Source organism: Muntiacus reevesi, chromosome 10, assembly GCF_963930625.1.
Source record: "Muntiacus reevesi chromosome 10, mMunRee1.1, whole genome shotgun sequence".
NCBI lineage: Eukaryota > Metazoa > Chordata > Mammalia > Artiodactyla > Cervidae > Muntiacus > Muntiacus reevesi.
Genome location: NC_089258.1, coordinates 56,827,158 through 56,850,656, shown reverse-complemented (window position 1 = coordinate 56,850,656; position 23,499 = coordinate 56,827,158). Strand labels below are relative to the sequence as shown.

At 40.1% G+C, this 23,499-nt stretch overlaps 1 protein-coding gene across 10 annotated transcripts in view; it reads right to left on the bottom strand.

Moving 5' to 3' along the window:
• Positions 1-23,498, bottom strand: part of PRIMPOL (primase and DNA directed polymerase) — a 51,806-nt gene extending 28,308 nt beyond the window's left edge. For 2 of the 10 annotated variants that reach the window (XM_065946436.1, XM_065946440.1), the window contains exons 1-5: positions 23,275-23,495; positions 17,346-17,584; positions 15,988-16,085; positions 14,670-14,799; positions 5,670-5,817 (exon numbers count right to left, since the gene is read on the bottom strand). In XM_065946436.1, the coding sequence (XP_065802508.1) occupies positions 5,670-5,817; positions 14,670-14,799; positions 15,988-16,085; positions 17,346-17,525 (556 nt within the window). In that variant the 5' untranslated portion in view covers positions 17,526-17,584; positions 23,275-23,495. Of the gene's footprint in view, positions 1-5,669; positions 5,818-6,181; positions 6,261-11,947; positions 12,062-14,669; positions 14,800-15,987; positions 16,086-17,345; positions 17,585-18,284; positions 18,403-23,213 lie in introns of those variants that run through there. The other 8 variants (XM_065946437.1, XM_065946443.1, XM_065946441.1 and 5 more) reach the window with 8 other exon arrangements.
• Position 23,499: the final 1 nt, after the last annotated feature.

Genomic DNA, 23,499 nt, shown 5'->3' with positions numbered 1-23,499 from the left:
CCTAAAATTCAGAACTAAAACAAGTAAATACATTTACTGTATGTCAAGATTTATTCTAAGAGCTCTAAGTATCAGTAGCGATATCTGTACCTAGAAAAGATGGTATGACAATCCAGAGCCTCTTTAAACTTTCATATATTGTTTATACCGCAAAAATCAAGTAAATAATTTGGTTAGGCTGTTTCATGCGTAACAACAGTGGACAGATGCACTACTATACGAAAAACTAAATTTTAATCTTTAAAGCTAGTATAGTCTGGGTTTGTTACTTATTTACCAGACAACTTGAACCCTAAAATGACAAGATACACATGCTCTAAGTTCAAAATTCTTCCTCCAAATTAGACTCAATTACTTCCTTAATCAAAGGAACAAATTCACTATCTTGTATAACACTAAGCATCCAAATGAAAGCAAAACCATTTGATGTTTGCAATCATATCAGACAAGATTATCTCTGGGATGAGGGAAACAGATACTGAGTTAAAAAAAAAAATCATGATATATCAGAGGGCAATAAAGCAAAAAATTGATAAAGTCAATTTTCCTGGAAATGTACAAAAAATTACACCTACTTGACACAAAGAATGCGTGGTTACTGAACCAGCTATAATCGTGATATATCAAAGGACAGTAAAGCAATAAACTGATAAAGCCCATTTTCCTGGGTATCACTTGACACTCGGAAGGCGTGGCTGTGAGGGTCGTGCTGAGCAGGTCGGGCGGCCTCTGACCCGCGGCCGGGAGCCAACGGGCCAGGTTGGGACGCGGAGGGGCCGGCTCTGCCCTCTGCTGCCCTTCCCCGGCGCATCTCCCTCCCCTCGTCATTCACACAGGGACCGCCGGCTGGGAATGACCCAGAAGAACGTATCAGTCATAGAGTGTCAGCTTCTGAGGCAGGCTGGCAGCAGTGGGCTTCCAGCAGAGCAAATCTGGGCATCCTGCTCACGGTCTGCGCGCGGACACCTAGCCTGATTCCTCTTTCTGAAAGGCTGACAACAGGAGCAGCAACGTCGCCGAGACACAGCGAGAGAGGAGCCACGGGGGAGAACTGGGTTATTTCACAGCCGCGGCACCTCTGGTTCTGACCGCTCACGATGCTGAGGATCGGAGACCCCGATGGCACCCCACTCAGTCACCGGGGGCTGTCTCCCACTCTCGCCACTCTAGACCCCACTGCTCCCCACATGAGCCAGAGACTCGTCTCTCTGTACGTTTGCTTATGTTGCTCTGACAATAAAGCCTTTCTTATTTTAGTCGGTATGACAGAATCTGATTTCAAGCCCAGCTTGCTTGTCAGCTGCCATGAGGAAATCGCTGTAGCAGACACTGCTAATTACCTTCTCCCCTTCTTCCCCAGCAACAAATCTCAATCTTTAGCTTTGGGGCTAGGAGTCACAGACCAGATTGTGAGGAGTAAATAGGAACCAAAGAAATATCCTGCTGAGGGCTCCGTCTCCACACCCTGACTAGAGCCCACCTAACATGCAGCCATTCATTCAGCAAATGTTAAATCACTGCTTCTATTTATGACTGCCGCTGCGACTGTTATCTTATTAATGTTATGGATAAAGACATTATTACCTATAAGATCTGGAAATACAATAGTGACTAAGAATCAATCCACGCCCTAAAGAAACATTAACAAGAACAGAGAAAACAAAACAAAAACAAGAAACTGCCCTGAAAGGCGGTGGAAGCTCTGACCTAACAGGTACTGCGTGCGCTCTGCAACCCAGACGACTCACAAACCAAAGTCTTCGGGTTTGAGAGGTAACAGACCCGGCTTCTCAGATGACAAGACCTACACTGAATCTCAGCAGACCAAGTGAACTGGCCAGAAAGCGGCGACAAAAAGTGCAAAGGACCAGGGAACATGTGGCCTGGGGGAGCCGACTTAAGGACGGAGCAAGAGCCGCCAAGTATCAGAGGCGAGGCCAGCACCCCGTGGGCCTCATCGCGTGAACTAGGACCTCTGCACTTTTCCCCGAAGGCAAGGAATGATCCTGGAACAGCCCGAGGCACAGAAGTGGTATCATCAGATCACTCTCGCTATCTGACTAGAGTGAGTGAATGACAGCATTCCTACCGAGGTAACTGGGTGGACGCTCACACCACCCAGATACACGTGTCACAGGAGAAGGAGCAAGTCTGGAGGAAAAGACGAGGAGTGTGGTTAAAGACATGTTGAGTTTGAAGTGTGTGTGGGGATGTCTAATGTGAGACCAATCTTGGCGGCAGATAAAGATTTGAGAGTCATCAACACACAGATGGGAACTGAAGCTACAATAGTGGATGATCATGAAGGTTACAGACAGAATGAAAAGAAAGACAAGGACAGATTGGATAATTACTAATATCCAAGGGATGAAAGCTTGGATATTAATAAGTACTGAATCTAGAGTACAAACTGAAGCAAGACAAAGGCTAACAGAGTTTTGCCAAGTGAACACACTGCTCATAGCAAACACCCTCTTCCAATAACACAAGAGACGACTCTACACACGGACATCACCAGATGGTCTTAATCAGATTGATTCTATATTCTTAGCAGGTGAAGATGGAGAAGCTCTATTCAGTCAGCAAAAACAAGACTGGGAGCTGACTGTGGCTCAGATCATGAACTCCTTATTGCCAAATTCAGACTTAAATTGAAGAAAGTAGAAAAAACCATTAGGCCAATCAGGTATGACCTAAATCAAATCCCTTGTGATTTTACAATGGAAGTGACAAATAGATTCAAGAGATCAGATCGGACAGACAGAGTGCCTGCAGAACTATGGAAGGAGGTACGTAACACTGTACAAGAGGTGGTGACCAAAACCATCCCAAAGAAAAAGAAATGCAAAAAGGCAAAATGATTACCTGAGGAGGCCTTACAAATACCTGAGAAAAGAAGAGAAGTGAAAGGCAAAGGAGAAAATGAAAGACATACCCATCTGAATGCAGAGTTCCAAAGAAGAGCAAAGAGAGATAAGAAAGCCTTCCTCAGTGATAAAAGATGAAAACAACACAATGGGAAAGACTAGAGATCTCTTAAAGAAAATCAGAGATACTAAGGGGACATTTCATGCAAAGATGGGCGCAATAAAGGACAGAAATAGCATGGACCTGACAGAAGCAGAAGAGACTACGAAGAGGTGGCAAGAATACACAGAAGAGCTGTACAAAAAGGTCTTCACGACCCAGATAACCACGACGGTGTGATCACTCACCTAGAGCCAGACATCCTGGAATGTAAAGTCAAGTGGGCCTTAGGAAGCATCACTACAAACAAAGCTAGTGGAGGTGATGGAATTTCAGCTGAGATATTTCAAATCCTAAAATATAATGCTGTGAAAGTGCTTCACTCAATATGCCAGCAATTGTGGAAAATTCAGCAGTGGCCACAGGACTGGAAAAGGTTAGTTTTCATTCCAATCCCAAAGAAGCGAAATGTCAAAGAATCTTCAAACTACTGCACAATTGCACTCATTTCACATGCAAAGTAATGCTCTAAATCCTTCAAACCAGGCTTCAACAGTATGTGAACTGAGAACTTCCAGATGATCAAGCTGGATTTAGAAAAGGCAGAGGAACCAGAGAAGAAACTGCCAACATCCACTGGATCATCGAAAAAGCAAGAGAATTCCCGCAAAACATCTATTTCTGCTTCAAACTGTGCCAAAGCCTTTGACTGTGTGGATCACAGCAGACTGTGGAAAATTCTTAGAGAGATGGGAATGCAGACCACCTTACCTGCCTCCTGAGAAACCTGTATGCAGGAAAAGAAGCAACAGTTAGAACCAGGCATGGAACAATGAACTGGTTCAAAACCGGAAAAGGAGTATATCAAGGCTGTATACTGTCACCCTGCTTATTTAACCTACATGCAAAGCACGTTACGCAAAATGCTGAAGTGGATGAAGCTCAAGCTGGAATCATGATTGCCAGCAGAAATATCAATAACCTCAGATATGCAGATGACACCACTCTAATGGCAGAAAGCAAAGAGGAACTAAAGAGCCTCTTGATGAAAGTGAAAGAGGAGAGTGAAAAAGCTGGCTTAAAACTCAGCATTCAGAAAACTAAAATCATGGCATCCAGCCCCATCACTTCATGGCAAACAGAAGAGGAAAAAGTGGAAACAGTGACAGACTTTATTTTCTCGGGCTCCAAAATCACTGCAGACGGTGACTGCAGCCATGATATTAAGAGACACTTGCTCCTTGGAACAAAAGCTCCGACACCTTGGAAGAAAAGCTCTGACACATCTAGACAGTGTATTAAAAAGCAGAAGACATCACTTTGGTGACAAAGGTCCATACAGTCAAAGCTATGGTTTTTCCAGTAGTCATATATGGATGTGAGAGTTGGACCATAAAGAAGGCTGAGTGCCAAAGAACTGATGCTTTCAAACTGTGGTGCTGGAAAAGACTCTTAAGAGTTCCTTGGACAACGAGATCAAACTAGTCTGTCATAAAGGAAATCAACGCTGAATATTCACTGGAAGGACTGATGCTGAAGCTCCAATGTTTCAGCCACCTGATGTGAAGAGCTAACTCATTGGAAAAGACCCTGATACTGGGAAAGATTGAAGGCAGCAGAGAAGGAGGCAACAGCGGATGAAATGGTTGGATGGCCTCATCAGCTCAATGAATATGAGTTTGAGCAAACTCCAGGAGATAGTGGGGGACAGGGAAGCCTGGTGTGCTGGAGTCCATATGATCTCAAAGAATCAGACATGACTGATCAACTGAACAACAACTAGGGATTAAAGAGAGAAGAAATAACCAACTAAGCAAACAGAAAATGGGAAGATAATGAGCCCTTGGTACACAGCACACTAGGCCACTTGACCTCGTGTTACGCTACTCTAGCAATTAGACCTTGACTTCATGCCAGTCCATTAATAGCTATGTTCACGCCTTTGCCCATGGTACCCTTGAAATTGTCAGATACTTGTTCTGAATGGATTACCTGTTACCTGAACTTCAGTCAATCACCTGCTTGCCCTACCTCTGCTAAGACATACACCCAGGAGTTTGACCTTTATTCAACCTTGGTTTTCAGTGTTTCCTTTCTGCCTATTTGTTCTCCTTTGCAATGATTTCACTTATATCTGGGCCTGTTCCCCCCTAAATGTCTAGTCCTGGAATTAATCCTCTGGTTATATTTTCAGGGTTACACATCTAGACTTCTCCCCACCCTACCATCTGACCTGGAACAACAAACAAGGCTTCATGAGTGTGGCCTGGAACCCAAGCCCAATCCTCATGTATTAAAGGATAAAGCAATGCTAAAACGCTAAAGCAAAGGTCAGAAATCCCAGTCTGAGGCATCATAGGTAAGACCTGAACTGGGTCTCTCCTGCATTACCCAGAAAACTTCTGAAATGACTCTTCTTGGAATAGACACCAGGCCCATGGCATGCATGACCATCCCAGTATCCAAAGCAAGAGGCATCACTGCCAAGGACATCCTGAGTACACGAATGCATCTAAACTGTGTCGGCCACAGAAGTCAGTCTAGAACTAGAGGCAAATCCTGAAAACATGAAAAATCATGATTTATTTTTTAGGACAGGTTAATTAACGACCATTAAATGTGACAAATACAAAACTTTAAGAAGAAAGGAAAATATAAGCTTTCAATATAACTGCAACTTAAAAAAAAAACAGCTCACTTACCAACATGAATATTATCTTTAAATGCCACATCACCGAGTTGAAATATTAAATGGCGGCTAAATTTTTCCTCGGTGCTAGAATCCAAGTTGAGAACATCTTCAGCTGAACAGTTAACCCTATAAAACTCTTGAAGTGCTTTACAAACATGCTGAGAAGGCAAGGAAAATTAATTAAACATTATTTTTAATTTGTTTTAAATTTTTTCATAAGCAAAATTCAAATCTTAGTACAAATAAGTCTAACCTATTTTGATATCAGATTTGTTGGATTACTTTATTGAAATATGTATATTTAAATTACGACACATTTATGTTAAAAAATTCATAGGCTCTCAGGATTAAAGGCCTCTCAAGATTCAAATAATTTACCTTATATGTTAATCTCTAAACTCACAATAAAAATATTTTTAAACAGCTCTTTAAATATTATCTATGAGTTAAAAAGTCACTAATTCTGTTGTTTATAATTTTAGTTTTCAGAAAGTTCCTCGTGTACACTGAGCCCAAACCTACCTCAAGAATAAGGCCTCTGGGGCTAGATAATGATGATAAAGACAGCTATGCATCACAGGAAAGTAAGCACAGGGTCAGGAGGACACAACTAGCAATCAGAAAGACCAGAAACAATGTCAGGAAACGGGAAACAGCGAATGAGCTGAACAGCTAGCGTTTCCATGTGATGCTGGGAAGGAAGCCCAGCGACCCCGGGAATGAGGTGAGGGAGGCGAGGCCCAGAGCCCAGGAGGGGTCCCGAAGAAACGGCTGAAGAGCCGTGGAGAACAGGTCAGCAGGGGGAAGGGCTGCGGGAGCCCCCACCCTGGCCACGGGAGCAGAGGGCAGCGGGGGATCCTCCTGAGGCAGAGATCAAGCCCTGAGCCTTTGGAGTGGGAGCACTGACTCCAAGACCCTAGATCACCAGAGCACTAACCCTAGGGAGTATCAAACAGTGTGACCCGCGCAAAGGAAGCCCCTTGAATACAAGACCCAACCACCAGTATCACCCTGTGCGGGACATCTCATCTAAACAACAAACAAAACAAAAATACAAACCCAGTCATCAGCAGATAGGATTACCACCTCACTCAGCGTTGCCCATCAGAGGAAAAACAAACTGAGCACAAATCTCACCCTATAGGAAGCTTGCAATGGTTGTTCACCATTGCAACAAAAAGAATTAAATAGGAATAAACTTACCTAAGGAGGCAAAAGAACTGTACACAGAACATTATAAAACACTAATGAAAGAAATCAAAGATGACATTAACAGATGGAAAGATATTCCATGTTCCTGGGTAGGAAGAATCAATATTGTGAAAATGACTCTATTACCAAACACAGTCTACAGATTCAATGCCATCCCTATCAAACTGCCAATGGCATTTTTCACAGAACTAGAACAAAAAATTTCACAATTCATATGGAAACACAAAAGACCCCTAATAGCCAAAGCAGTCTTGAGAAAGAAGAAAGGAGCTGGAAGAATCAACCTTCCTGACTTCAGATTATACTACAAAGCTACAGTCATCAAGACAGTATGGACTAACACAAAAATAGAAATACAGACCAACGGAACAAGATAGAAAGCCCAGAAACAAACCCATGCACCTATGGGTACCTTATTTTTTACCTTTTCACAAAGGAGGCAAGAAAATACAATGGGGCAAAGACAGCCTCTTCAATAAATGATGTTGGGGAAACTGGACAACTACATGTAAAAGAATGAAATTAGAACACTTCGTAACACCACACACAAAGATAAACTCTATTAAAGACTTAAATGTAAGACCAGAAACTATAAAAACTCTTAGAAGAAAACATAGGCAGAACACTTGATGACATAAATCAAAGCAAGATCCTCTATGACCCACCTCTTAGAGTAAATGGAAATAAAAACAGAAGTAAACAAATGGGACCTGACTAAACTGAAAAGCTTTTGCACAGCATAGGAAACTAAAAGCAAAGTGAAAAGACAACCCTCAGAATGGGAGAAAATAATAGCAAATGAAACAACTGACAAAGGATTAATTTCCAAAATAACATAAGCAGCTCATATAACTCAATACCAGAAAAACAAACAACCCAATCAAAAAGTGGGGGAAAGACCTAAACAGACATTTGTCAAAAAAAGACATACAAAAAAAAAAAAAAAAAAAGACATACAGATGACTGACAAACACATGAAAAGATGCTCAACATCGCTCATTATTAGAGAAATGCAACTCAAAACTACAATGAGATATCACCGCACACCAGTCAGAATGGCCCTCATCAAAGAGTCTACAAACAATAAGTGCTGGAGAGGGTGTGGAGAAAAGGGAACGGTCTTGCACTATTGGTGGGAATGGAAATTAATACATACACTATGAAAGACGGTATGGAGATTCCTTAAAAAACTAGGAATAAAACCACCATATGGCCCAGCAATCCCACTCCTAGGCTTATACCCTGAGGAAAACCAAATCTGAAAGAGACACATGTATCCCATTGTTCATTAAAGCACTATTTATAATAGCTAGAACATGGAAGCAACGTAGATGTCCATTGACAGATGAATGGATAAAGAAGTGGTGGTACATATACACAATGGAATATTACTCAGCCATAAAAAGGAATGCCTTTGAGTCAGTTCTAATGAGGTGGATGAACCTAGAACCTATTCTAGAGTGAAGTAAGTCAGAAAGAGAAAGATAAATATCATATTCTAATGCACATATACAGAATCTAGAAAAATGGTACTGAAGAATTTATTTATAGAACAGCAATGGAGAAAAAGACATAGAGAATAGACTTATGGACGTGACGAGAGGGGAGGAGAGGGCAAGCTGTATGGAAAGAGTAACATGGAAACTGACATTACCATGTGTAAAATAGATAGTCAACGGGAATTTGCTGTGAGGCTCAGGACTCAAACAGGGGCTCTGTGTCAACCTAGAGGAGTGGGATGGGGAGGGAGATGGGAGGGAGGTTCAAGAGGGAGGGGATGTATGTATACCTATGGCTGATTCATGCTGAGGTTTGACAGAAAACAACAGAATTCTGTAAAGCAATTATCCTTCAATAAATAAATAAAGAAATCAGAAAGACCTAAGTTTGAGTTCTAGTTTTGCCACTTCACAGATCTGTCACTTTAGTCAAGTCCAAACCTAAACCTAACATTCCTCAGCTGCAAAATGGGATAATGACAGAACCCAACTTTTCGGGTTGTTGTAAGAAGCAAAGAGAAGAATGAGAGTAAAGCGTTGGCCCAGCGCTTGGTACATATAACTGCGTAAAAGTGTGGCTGTGCAGTCATAGGATGGGTCACTTATGAAGCCTGTCTTCTCTTCTGCAAGATGGACATACTAAGAACCACCGTGCAGGGTTATCTTGGGATTAGACACCTAACGGTGGTGGTGGTTTAGTTGCTAAGTCGTGTCTGACTTTTGCGACCCTGTGGTCACCAGAGCCTCCCAGGCTCCTCCGTCCATGGGATTCTCCAGGCAATACTGGAGCGGGTTGCCATTTCCTTCTCCAGGGGATCTTCCCGACCCAGGGATGGAACCGAGGTCTCCCACACTGCAGGCAGATTCTTTACCAAGTGAGCTCTGAGGGAAGCCCTAGATACCTAATAGTTAAGCAATGAATTGTGTTTATTAATGTTATTTTGATATTATTACAGCATGCCATCTCCCACCAGGCTCTCTGATCCTACTCTCCTTCAGTAAATTTTTTGAGAAGGCCGCCTCAATTTCCTTATCTACATCAAGTTCCCCCATATACTCTACCTCGAGTTGTAGCACTTACGCAGCTGCTATTTTATGTTAATTTGTGTGAAATTTTTGATAAGTTTCCTCTATATGACAGAGAATATCTCTCACTATCCGTTCCCTCCTGCTTCTGTAGTCACAGAACCCTGATTATGGATAGATACAATATCATCCAGAAAAAGGATCATGTTTCCCAGACTCCCTTGCAGTAATGTGGGGGCCACATGACCAAGTTCTGGCCAACAGGATGTGAGTCGAAGGAAAATATTCCGCTTCTACATTACAATCTGAAAGCTGAGGGGCATGCTCACCCTTTCCCCTGTTCTATGGACTAAAATGCAGACATAGGGGTGGTGAGCCCTCTTAGACAATGTAAATAAAGGCATCTTAGGAACAGCAAAACAACAAGCCTCATCTCTAATACAATGGAGTCACATCCAGGAGTTACATGAGAGGGAAATAACTTTCTATCTCATTTATGCCATTTTAGTTTTAGGTCTTTATTATGGCAGTAAATCTATCCTAACTTATTATCCTCCATTACACGATGAACTCTACGAAAACAGAAATCATGCCTCTTTGGGCTAACCATTGTATTCTCAATGCCGAGCCACACTGACAACAGTACACGCTGAAAAGATTTAGATAAATTAATAAAGTCAAGCTCTACAGAATAAAAGTAATAATTCTGAGGTAATAAAAATACTCATAATTCCCTTAAGTTCTCTTTTCCAAGTAAAATTTTAAATAAAATTTATAATCTATAAAAGTTTTAAATCACTATATTGTACACCTGAAACTAACATAATACTGTAACTTAACTATAACTCAACTTTAAAAGTTTTTATTTCAATATTTAAATTGTAAAATCCAGATGTTAAAAATAAATGATTATTTGAGCGATGTTACCTATCAACAGTTCTATAAAACACTTTAAGCACCAGAATTCACTCCATTTGGCAGAAGGTGCTTACTGAAATTGTCAGTTAAGTTACTGAATCAAAGGGCATTACATATTATCACTAGTTATGACTAACCAGTTATTTATTAACAATCTATTGTAACAGTTAATCTAACTTATACCTCCTCAGAGAGACTCTAAAGGAAAAGTACTTATTGGATTGTAAGCTTGTTATAAAGTAACCAATAAATGAAATTAATTTCAATATAATCATTTAAAAGATCATATAAGTAAAATAATCCTAATAATTTTTCTACCAACATGATAAATGTGTTATATAAAAATGCTGTATAATTTTAAATTCAGATCTCTAAAACTTTTTCCAACTTTTGCTAATGTAATAGATTAGTGGTTTAAGACTAATTTGTGTAAGATTATAAAGAATGAGAAGGAAAAAAAGTTAAATACCTACATGATCTTTGCCATACCAATATTTATTAATCATTATTAAAAATAGGGTTTGCACTAGTATTGATTCCTTTAGGGATATGTTTCAAGTTTCTAATACAATGAAGTATTTCTTTTGTATCTTAATTCCTTGTTCAACAGAGACCATTTAATAAATCCTTCCTTAGCTAGTAGAAGTGTGTATCATACGTCAGAAGAGAGTCAGTGTTTATCAATTATTTAAAATGTAATTAAGGTTAAAAATTAAACATAACAACTATAATGAAATAAAACATTTAAATTTATTTTTAAGAGTCCAATAGCTACCTTAAGAAAAACATAACTTTTTTGCTGTTTGTTGGGAGGGCTAGGGGAACTTATGTGTACTTTTTTTGCTTCAAAGCCAGGAGAAAGGGAACATGATTTTTTTTAAACAGCATTTTCATATCTTTTTCAAATAAACTTATAATAAAACATGTAGACATCGATCATAATCAGCAGATATTCTTAATCAAAAACATTTTAATTTGGATGTATTTCTAACATTATGAGTCATCTACAGTTAACATCTAAAACAAAAAATAGTTAATACCTACTCTGAGGCCAAATAACAGTTAATATAGTACACCTTAACCAGTACAATCTTAAAAGATTTTATAAATGAACCTAATAGGGCTTAGTTGCACAAGCCCACATTCCTCTTATTACTAACTTCCTAGTTGACATTGCTAAATCAAAAATAAATACTAGAACTATACTTTCTCTTTGTTAAAAATAAATGATAATTATGTTTCTAGACCAGGTTTTTTTGCTTTGGCTCCAACCCTTCCTTCTTTCTGGAATTATTTCTCCACTGATCTCCAGTAGCATATTGGGCACCTACCAACCTGGGGAGTTCCTCTTTCAGTATCCTACCATTTTGCCTTCTCATGTTCATGGGGTTCTCAAGGCAAGAATACTGAAGTGTTTGCCATCCCCTTCTCCAGTGGACCACATTCTGTCAGACCTCTCCACCATGACCCGACCGTCTTGGGTGGCCCCACACAGCATGGCTTAGTTTCATTGAGTTAGACAAGGCTGTGGTCCTGTGATCAGATTGGCTAGTTTTCTGTGATTATGGTTTTAGTGTGTCTGCCCTCTGATGCCCTCTCGCAACACCTACCATCTTACTTGGGTTTCTCTTACCTTGGACATGGGGTATCTCCTCACGGCTGCTCCAGCAAAGTGTAGCCACTGCTCCTTGCCTTGGACGAGGGGTATCTTTTCATGGCCATCATGAACTCCTTACTGCCAAACTGACTTAAATCGAAGAAAGTAGGGACCATTCAGGTATGACCTAAATCAAATCCCTTATGTCTATATAGTGGAAGTGAGAAATAGATTTAAGGGACTAGATCTGACACAGTGCCTGATGAACTATGGATGGAGGTTCGTGACATTGTACAGGAGACAGGGATCAACACTATCCCTATGGAAAAGAAATGCAAAAAGGCAAAAATGGTCGTCTGAGGAGGCCTTACAAATAGCTGTGAAGAGAAGTGAAAGCAAAGGAGAAAAGGAAAGATATTCCCATTTGAACGCAGAGTTCCAAAGAATAGCAAGGAGAGATAAGAAAGCCTTCCTCAGTGATCAAAGCAAAGAAATAGAGGAAAACAACAGAATGGGAAAGACTAGAGATCTCTTCAAGAAAATTAGAGATACCAAGGGAACATTTCATGCAAAGATGGGTTTGATAAAGGACAGAAATGGTATGTACCTAACAGAAGCAGAAAACAATTAGAAGAGGGGGCAAGAATACACAGAAGAACTGTACAAAAAAGATCTTCACAACCCAGATAATCACAATGGTGTGATCACTCACCTAGAGGCACACATCCTAGAATGTGAAGTCAAGTGGGCCTTCGGAAGCATCACTATGAACAAAGCTAGTGGAGGTGATGGAATTCCACTTGAGCTATTTCAAATCCTAAAAGATGATGCTGTGAAAGTGTTGCACTCAATATGCCAGCAAATTTGGAAAACTCAGCAGTGGTCACAGGACCGGAAAAGATCAGTTTTCATTCCAATCCCTAAGAAAGGCAATCCCAAAGAATGCTCAAACTACCGCACAATTGCACTCATCTCACACGCTAGTAAAGTAATGCTCAAAATTCTCCAAGCCAGGCTTGAGCAATACATGAACCATGAAATTCCAGATGTTCAAGCTGGTTTTAGAAAAGGCAGAGGAACCAGAGATCAAATTGCCAACATCCGCTGGATCATTGAAAAAGCAAGAGAGTTCCAGAAAAACATCTATTTCTGCTTTATTGACCATGTCAAAGCCTTTCACTGTGTGGATCACAATAAATTGTGGAAAATTCTGAAAATGATGAGAACACCAGACCACCTGACCTGCCTCTTGAGAAACCTGTATGCAGGTCAGGAAGCAACCCTTAGAACTGGACATGGAACAACAGACTGGTTCCAAATAGGAAAAGGAGTACGTCAAGGCTGTATATTGTCACCCTGCTTATTTAACTTATATGCAGAGTACATCATGAGACACACTGGGCTGGAAGAAGCACAAGCTGGAATCAAGATTGCCAGGAGAAATATCAATAACCTCAGATATACAGATAACACCACCCTTACGGCAGAAAGTGAAGAGGAACTAAAAAGCCTCTGGATGAAAGTGAAAGGACAGTGAAAAAGCTGGCTTAAAGCTGAACACTCAGAAAACTAAGATCATGGTATCTGGTCCCATCACTTCATGGGAAATAGATGGGGAGACAGTGGAAACAGTGTCAGACTTTATTTTTGGGGCTCCAAAATCACTGCAGATGGTGATTACAGCCATGAAATTAAAAGACGCTTACTCCTTGGAACCAAAGTTATGACCAACCTAGATAGCATATTAAAAAGCAGAGACATTACTTTGCCAACAAAGGTTCATGTGGTCAAGGCTATGGTTTTTCCAGTGGTCATGTATGGATACGAGAGTTGGACTGTGAAGAAAGCTGAGTGCTGAAAAATTGATGCTTTTGAACTGTGGTGTTGGAGGAGACTCTTGAGAGTCCCTTGGACTGCAAGGAGATCCAACCAGTCCATCCTAAAGCAGATCAGTCCTGGGTTCATTGGAAGGACTGATGCTGAAGCTGAAACTCCAGCACTTTGGCCACCTCATGCAAAGAGTTGACTCATTGGAAAAGACCCTGATGCTGAGAGGGATTGGGGGCAGGAGGAGAAGGGGACGACAGAGGATGAGATGGTTGGATGGCATCACCAACTTGATAGACATGGGTTTGAGTAAACTCCGGGAGTTGGTGATGGACAGGGAGGCCTGGCGTGCTGTGATTCATGGTGTCGCAGAGTCGGACACGACTGAGCGACTGAAATGAACTGAACTGAGACCAGGTTTTGCCAGTAACTAGTTGTTGGACCTGGAACTGGAATTAAGTCTCTCTAGCCTTTGGCTTCCTCATTTATGATGATGTAAGAAGAGTTTACAAAATTTCTGTCAGTTCTAAAATTCTCATACTATTTTCATCCAAATTTTCTTGAAGTTTATTTCAAAACTCAATTTTTACTGTAAAAATTACTTCACTTAATATTCAGAATCAACTGTAATGTAAAAGAATATATAAGAAACAGAAAGTTCCCAAACTGCCACTTCTCTCAGTTTTTTTTAATTGGATACAGTAATATTATGAAATATACAGACATAAACTGAAACTTCCTCCTTTTCAGAAGCTTTCTTTGAGGGGTGCTATTAAGAAATGAAAGTCAAAAGTACGAGTAACAAGAAAAAGGAGGAGAAACATTGAACCTATATGTTACATGGTCTGGATTCGTTTAATTCTTTTAATGACTGAATGAGGAAAAGATATACAAGTAGATATACGGAGAAAAACCTGAGTCTGAAATTTACCTCAATGAGTAATGCAACCATCTTTTTCCCATCAGCTCCTGGATTGGCAAGTCTGTTAAATTCCAAATCAAAATAAAGCTTGCATACAGCATTTTCAGGAATGACTTCATAGCAGTGTAAGAGATTTCTTCTGAATTGAATAATTCAAGATGGTTAGGCTTATATCTCATTCTTTTTAAAGCATAGAAGCTGCTGTTGTATCTCAAGATAGCATATTAACTGTGATTTAATGACATATAACTATGACATAGTGAAGACAAGATAAAATGAACTGCTGACTCCAAGTTTATGGATCACAGTATCAAGAGTCTCCATCAAACAAGATATAATAATCACATTCTGTAACATTACTTAACAAAAATACAGTCTAACTTCATACTGTTATTTATTCAGATGATTTTTATATCAGACATCACTTTTATATTTGCTTTTGATATTACCATGAAGCAAATTTTGTTTGAGAAGAGAACTTTCTCAAACTGGGATCCTGGAATCACATATACTTGGGAGTCCATGAAATTTTTAATGAAAATTTTTAACTTTCATATTTTCATTAAGAATATTTTAAAAACTGCTTACACACATTCTGAATCATCTGGCTTCAAGGAGCTTTCAATGCTCACATTTGCAATTTTATTCACACTGGTATCAAGAGGGGTATGACTTTAAGAAGGGAAAGGTAAAACAGAAGAAGCAATAAAAATAACAGGCCCACTCTCCTCTCAGAGTCTGGCCCTGGCTCTGGCCTTAAATGTTAAGAATGCTCAGGGGAGAAAAAGGTGTGAAGTTAGCCAGGGGAAGACATATATACAGATTTATTTGCAGAGATCTCTACAACAGATGCCAGAAATGGAAAAAACTGACAGAATTCATGGCTCTGTCCAGGTGATACAAAATTGAAAGGCATCCATAAGTGAAAATTAACTAAAAATAAAGGTGTCATTTGAGTAATTTGAAAAAAGATGTATGCCTTTAATATGGGTTATTAAGAACAGACGCTGAATTGATTGATCAAACTACTTGGTGACATCGTATGCAAATAAAACATTTATACTAATTTGAACAAAAAAAGTGATGGGGGAGTTGTGTCATCACGTAGTACAGGAATTTTCACACACACACAATTTCTCTCTCCTAGCACCTGGTGAGATTCAGTGCTGCTTATCACAAGGAAACTTCAGAATTAATTCCAATAGTAAAGGGGTAATTAACTGGTGATTGAGAACTATGAGAGCCCAAGCAGCCTGATTTAACTTCACGAGCATTTCCAGATGAAGGAAATGTAATTTCAACGTGCTCTCTTTTAAAAGCTACTTACCGGGACTTATAGTAAAACCAAAGTTGAGCATAGGTTGTTACGAGGTAAATACGCTGTCCATCACCCACTCTGCATTCCAAAGCAAACACATGAACTTCCTTTATAAAATCAAAAATATCAAATGTTAGTAAAAATGCAAATTCAAAATCAACTATAGCTATTAAATGTTCATTTAGAATTTTACCATTCAAATTTTCAAAAACTGGAACATTTGTATTATTAAAAACAAGAAAATGAATCACTAAATCAATGCCAGTCAAAATCTAATTATTTGTTTTTACTTATATTTAGTCACTCAGGTAATACATGTTTAAGGTGTAAACAGAACATCCAGACTAAAAAGAAAAAAAATAAATATTTTGTAATCATTTGTTTGACTTCCTATTGTAATTTTACTGACTATGTAATTTTTAAAACTACCTGAACACTATTATAATTTGGGCTAAAATTAATAAATTCCCTAGAACATACAAAAACATATGGGAACCACATAAAAAATATATTTATACGTTAACCTCAAAAGCTTAAGGAAGTTTTCAAATGCTTAACTTTAACAAGTTACTAGGGAAAGAAGGTCCTCCTCCTTAAAAACTTTTAGCATATTTTTATATATCATTAATGAGTGGAATCAAAATATATTTCATTTATGCTGGATACATTCATCTTTTCATTATACTTCTTTATATTCCCAACAGGGCCCAACAAACAAACAAACGATGTGCAATACACAGCTGCTTGTTTATTTCTGAGTACCATTCCCTTTGTAAGGCCAGCAGGTAGCAAGCATTTCTTCCTCCCACTTTCCTAATGTGTTGGAAATTATGAGAAATCCACTCTACTACTCCAAAACACAGCGGGGACAGAAGAAAGAAAAAAAACATGGGTGCTTTGGTAGGATGATTTAAGTTCTAGGGCTTATCAATGCCAAGCTATGACATTTGAGACATTTTCATTTGCCGTTGTTCAAATTCAAATCTCTGATCCCTAATTCCATCTTTAAAACCCCACACACCACTCACTCTCCTTGCTGATATTTATGTGGGTATTATTTTAGTTTTACTCTTAAACTCATACTATTATTTTTCAGTCCACGAATAGTCATTTTTCCTCTAAGCATAGCTTCATTTCTATGTCATTACAGATTTTTAAAACTATTTGGCACCGGATATGTCACCCTTTTTCATTATTAATATAAAGTAAATGGTTAATGACTCATAGGGATATTTTTCCTAAATAGTATAAAAAGACTGCAATTAAATTCTTCTGGTAAAATAGGTGGCCTGAAATGAAGACAGACAAGAGTCTTTTTGGAAATCTTAAGTTATAGTAGCCCTAAAGAAAAAGATGAGCAAAATTACCTCTTTACAGCTTTTAACAAAATTAAAAGCCTGAGTCTGCCGATGAAACAGTTTCCAAATGGAAGGTGGTTCTTCCGGCTTGGACAACCTCGGTCTGTACACCGAGGTCAACGGTCTCCTCTCATATTGGGACGCTCGTTCTTCAATCTGCTTCAGCGTTGCTTCCCATTTTCTCTTCATTGGATCAGGAGTGTGGGAAGACTAAATCCTGTCCCATGTACGACTTCTATCAATTACAACTAAAACAAACAAACAAGGACGTCAATTTCCGCGTTTAGAATATATTTTGTCTTGTAAAACTTCAAAACTCATTTCTGCTTATTTCTCTGTCTGCTTCCACAGCGTGTTTTACATGAAGTTTTAATATAAAACAAGGACAGGAGTGGGTATCAGAAATCTTTAGATCCTGGCTCTTTCATCTGACAGTGCTACAGTTTTGAACCGTTAATGAAGTTCGCCAGCTTCCCTGCTGGCTCAGATGGTAAAGAATCCGCCTGCAATGCAGGAGACCTGAAGTTCTCTAAACTGTAATCAGCTGCAAAAAGGGAAGCAACATGATCTTTAGGTAGTTATCTTGAGGACACATGCAACATGAAAATGTTTTGCAAATTACATCATGTAAATATGTGTTTGTTTGTTTTGCATCACTATGGTTTTTACTATAACCATTTTGCTATATCAAGTGCTAGCTACCTGGCCCACATGGTGGGTGGCATTCCTGTGCTATTATTTCCTAGTGCAGAATTCATTTCTAAGGCACACTGTACAATTCTTAGCTCCATTTTCCTTTTGTGCCCACTGCTTTTCTCCTCAAACACCTATAGTTGGGAGGATAACACAGTGTATGAATGAGAAATTACAATATTGGCTAGTTTGGGTTTGGGATGTATGGTAATCATAAGCATGATTTTTAAAAAGACCCCATGGACTTTAGCTCACCATGCTCCTCTGTTTATGGAATCCTCCAGGCAAGAATACTGAGGTTGGTAGGCTCCTTCTCCAGGGGATATTCCCGACCCAGGGCTCAAACTCCGGTCTCCTGCATTGCAGGCAGATTCTTTATCATCTGAGCCACCAAGGAAGCCCCAAATCAATCTTCATCTCTGTTAATTTAATAACTCTATTTTTGTGATTAGTAAATTGAAATAATTGCATTGTAACCCATTTATTAATGACATATGTTTTTCTTTGAATTCAAGGCTTCCATGTTAGCCATACCAAGGTAAGGGGGTCAGGCAATACTTTCCCAATGTGAGATGGATTATGGTTTACTCACAAAGGAAAAAGGACAGGATTTTAGAAGAGGGGAAACGCTGCCAGCATAGAGAAAAAACAGGGACACATTCTCTGGCATTCCTCCTATCAAGAGCTGCTATCTAAGACCACGCCCGTATAGTCGCTGGCCTTGGCCACGTGACTGATTTTGGCCAAGGTCACACGGATAAATGTGAAGCAAGTAGAGGTTTAGTAAGTGCTTATGCATGGGATTTGGCGAGCCTGGAGTCCTGCTCTGAGAACCTCAAGCTATAGCTCAAGCCTCACAGAGTTTTTCCCGGGTACCAAGGTGCCCCAGCTGTTAGCCAGTACCACGATCAGATATGGGAGTTAAGCCATCTTAAATCATCATCTGAACTCAATGCTCGAGTAAGCCTGAGTGAGTTCAGGTGAGAGATCCAAAGAACTGCCCAAAAAATTGTTTTTAAAGCCAGCAAGCTTTGGCCTAGTTTTTACAAAGAAATAGAAATAACTAGTAGTTTCCTTCTTCACTAGTTTCAACTATGTTGTAATTTATGTATGCAGAAAACAGACACATTAGTTTCTCTTAAGTGACAGAGTAACATATACTAAAGCATTTGAAGGCAAAATCCCCATGTTCCTTTAGCAACACATATCTAGAACTTTATTATGTTAATAAACATACTCTTGAATGCTTGCAGAAAACTTTACAATGACATAAATTCATGAGCAAATGACATATTTTCTGGAAGGAAAAACAGAATCACCCTAGAAGATTAAGAGAGGGTAGGAATATTATGACACTGTCAGGAAAAAAAAAGGCATATTATCCATAGATTTCAAATTTGACTCATAACAGACTAAGAAATTGCATTCTCTCAGAGTTAGATTCAATCCACATGAAAATTATAAACCAAGAAACAGAAATAAAGTTCTATCAACATAAATTTTATAACATATATGCCTAGGAAAGGAATACAATTTCACTGAAGAAATGGGGCAATTTTTAATACAACTGTGTTAATTTTTCAATATAAGTGCTATTGCTCCTTATTGCTAGATAGATTCTGAGTATTAATTTAATCTGCTTCACACATGGATAAAAGTCTACTCCATTTAGACAGTTAGGAGACAACTAGTCTCCTAGATGAGAACTGACTTTATGAAGTGAAGTCGCTCAGCCATGTCCGACTCTTTGCGACCCCATGGACTGTAGCCTACCAAGCTCCTCCGTCCATGGGATTCTCCAGGCAAGAATACTGGAGTGGGTTGCCATTTCCTTCTCCAAGGGATCTTCCCGACCCAGGGATCGAACCCGGGTTTCCTGCACTGGAGGCAGATGCTTTAACCTCTGAGCCACCAGGGAAGCCCTGACTTTATGAAACTAACCTTTAATAAAGTCCACTAATTACTTAATGAAGAAAATAAACTACAGAATCCAATCAGATGTGAATTGACTAATATAAAACAAATAACTGGCTAGAAATAACCATGTGGATGTTCACACTTACAGTATCAGGAAAAATTTTTTCTGGTTTTGTAAAAATATTAGCGTGACCACAGAAATATATATGAAAGTCACAGTCACAAAACAAAACCAATGTAACACTTACTAGACTGAGAAAACCATGCATGTCAACAGCAAAAAAAAGCGAGAGAGAGAGAAGTTCAAAATACGTTATTTTCTTTGCACAGTTTTAAAATTTTAACAGCTGGGTCGAAAGACAGCTGGAGCTTAGACTATTCAAGCAGCAGGGGTGAAGGACAAAAGCGGAGGAAGTGAACAGGAAAGCATCTGGCATTCTGCTTTTGGGCTGTCATATTCCTTATCCCTACACCCTGGGAGAATATATCACCACGTTAGAAGTGCTTTCAACTCCTGGTGGGGAAGCTACTATTATTGTATGTATATAGTTAAACAAGAAAACCCCTTTTCACACAGGGACCATAACTATTTTTGTAACAATTCCCAAGCCCCAGAGAAAAATATTTGTTGCATTTTAAAATAGCAGGCTTAAGAGAACTTTTATTTCCTAGATTTGCACAGGAAAGATTGTTTAACCATTTTTTATACCGATTTTATAACTAAAGGTGGTCAGGCTAGAAAAAAGGCTGGCTGAGTGTTTCAGAGTAACTGTAGTGAGAGAAGGAGGTGAGAACGGGGGTGCAGAGATGGCCCAGAAAGCCAACCTAAGCAGCCTTGGTTTCCCTATTTATGGCTAGACTTGCCCATCTACTGACACTTTACCGCCCCGTCCCTGGGGCAGCTGGACAGTCGGTACGTGCCTCATGATTACTGGCCTCCATGCTAGTGGTAAAGAATCTGCCTGCATTGCAGGAGATGAGGGTTGGATCTCTGGGCTGGAAAGATACACTGGAGAAGGGCATGACAACGCATTCCAGTATTCTTGCCTGGAAAATCCATGGACAGAGGAGCCTGGTGGGCTAGCCCATGTGACCGCAAAGAGTCAGACTTGACTGAGCACACACACACAGACACACACAGACTCACACACACACACACGCGCGCGCGCTGAAGCCTGCCTCCCAAGGTTCTCTCCAGCCCAGTTCTCCTAGCTTCCTTTTTGTCTAATCACAAGTCAATTTTTATTCCCCAACTCCAACTTCTCCCTCTGTTCTGAGAATAGTTTCAACAGTATTTTGTGTTTTCTGACATGTATGTTGCAGTTCTAATATTTAGTAATGTTCTAGTATTTGGCAATGTTTTCTTAATATCATTCATTTCAGGGCCTCTTGTAATACATTTATACTAATTCTCCCACTGCTAAAGTATTCATGATAAAGTATGTGACTAAAACTTCATTTACAGTAATTCAGTTTATTTTCCAGGTGAATACACTCTTTACGTAATTAAATATACTGAGTTCCCCGCCCCCCATCACTTTGCGTATGCTTGAACAAAGTAACTCAAATTTAAATTTTCCAAAAGTCTCCTGTAAAAGAAGAAAACATTCCGTGGTACACTGCTTTTTTCTGATTCTTTTCACCTTTCTACCCTGCTCACAGGATTTCCCAACTAAACAGCCTAATTCTGCCAGACTAATCACCCTTACTCCAATACTTTGGCCACCTGATGCGAAGAGCTGACTCATTTGAAAAGACCCTGATTCTGGGAAAGATTGAGAGCAGGAGGAGAAGGGGATGACAGAGGATGGGATGGTTGGATGGCATCAACGACTCAATGGACATGGGTTTGGGTGGACTGCGGGAGTTGGTGATGGACAGGGAGGCCTGGTGTGCTGTGGTTCATGGGATCGCAAAGAGTCAGACACGACTAAGCAACTGAACTGAACTGAATCACCTTTAAAACCATTTTCAGTAGCCAAGACATGGAAGTAACCTACATGTCCATCAACAGAGGAATGGATAAAGACATGCAGTACACATATGCAATGAAATATCATTCAGCCATAAAAAAGAACAAAATAATGCCATTTACAGCAACAGGGATGGATCTAGAGATTATCAAACTAAATGAAGTCATACAAACAAAGACAAATATCCTACCATATCACTCATATGTGGAATCTAAGTTTTTAAAAAAATGATACAAATGAACTTATTTAGAAAACAGATATTGCAAACAAGCTTATGGTTACAAAGGGGAAATGTGAAGGGAATGGGAGGAATAAATCAGGAGCTTGGGATTAACACACATACACATTACTATATAGATGACGGATGACCAACAAGGACCTACTAGGAAGCATAGGGAACTCTATTCAATACTCTGTGACAACTTACATGAGAAAAAAAAATCTGGAAAAGAATGAATATACGCGTAGCTGAATCACTCTTGCTGTACACCTGAAACTAATTATCACTGTAACTCAACTGTACTCCAATAAAAAAAAATTTTTAATCTACATAAATCTTCCTAGAGACACTCAATGATTCAGAGCTTCACTTAATGCATACTCAAGTTTACCTCAGTAAGTCCAAACTCTTCAAAATCTGGCCCTAAACCACTGCCCATTTGATTTCTTATTGTTCAGCCTTCTCACCAAATGAACCATAATGACCAATGCCTGCAAGATCTAGCCCACTCCTGCACATTTCCCTCACTTGGAGTGCCGCCCACCTTCCCCCAAAGTCTTTCCCTTGGAGGCCCAGATCAAGTTCTGACACCTGGGAGACACCTTTATAAAAAGAAATTTCAAAACTGAGATGACACTGCCAACTGTTTTCCTCTAAAGTTTCTCTAAGTAAATTAGTATAATTTACACAAAAGACAGAAAACCCGCTACTGCTTTAACTGGAGCATCATTTTGGTAAGAGAGTTTAGCACAGGAAGGGATCTGAGCCTCACTATGGGGTGATGGGACTGGTTTAAAAAACCTACTCCACGAGTTATTTCTTACAAACAACTGCATGCGAACCACTGTTCAGGTTGGGAGGAGGTCCTAGTCTTCAGTTTTATGCAGCAACAAAGGGACTGCCAAACACTGGTCTTCTCGCAAACCTGGGTTCCATCCCTGGGGGGTAAGATCCCCTCGAGGAAGGCATGGCAACCCGCTCCAATATTCCTGCCTGGATAATCCCGTGGACAGACGAGCCTGGCGGGCTAGTGGGGGAAGGGGCAGTGAGAATCGGCGGGAAGAGGCGGTGTACCGTCCCGGAAGGCCCGCTGGTAACGTCTTGCTTTCCAGTCCCGTGTCCGGCCTCCGTTTACCTCCAAAACCCTCGCGGGGGGCGGCACCCGTGGCTCCTCCGCGGCTGGCTGGACACCAGCTCTGCCTCCGGGGCGGGACGGAATCTTCAAACCGAGCGCGGGAACTGGGCCGGAGCAGGAAGTGGGGGAGCGCGCGGGCCTCTAAGGAGGAGGCGTTCTAGGGCAGAACCCGGACCACAACCAAGCGGCGGTCGAGAACCGCTTACGCAGCGTCCGGGGGACTGG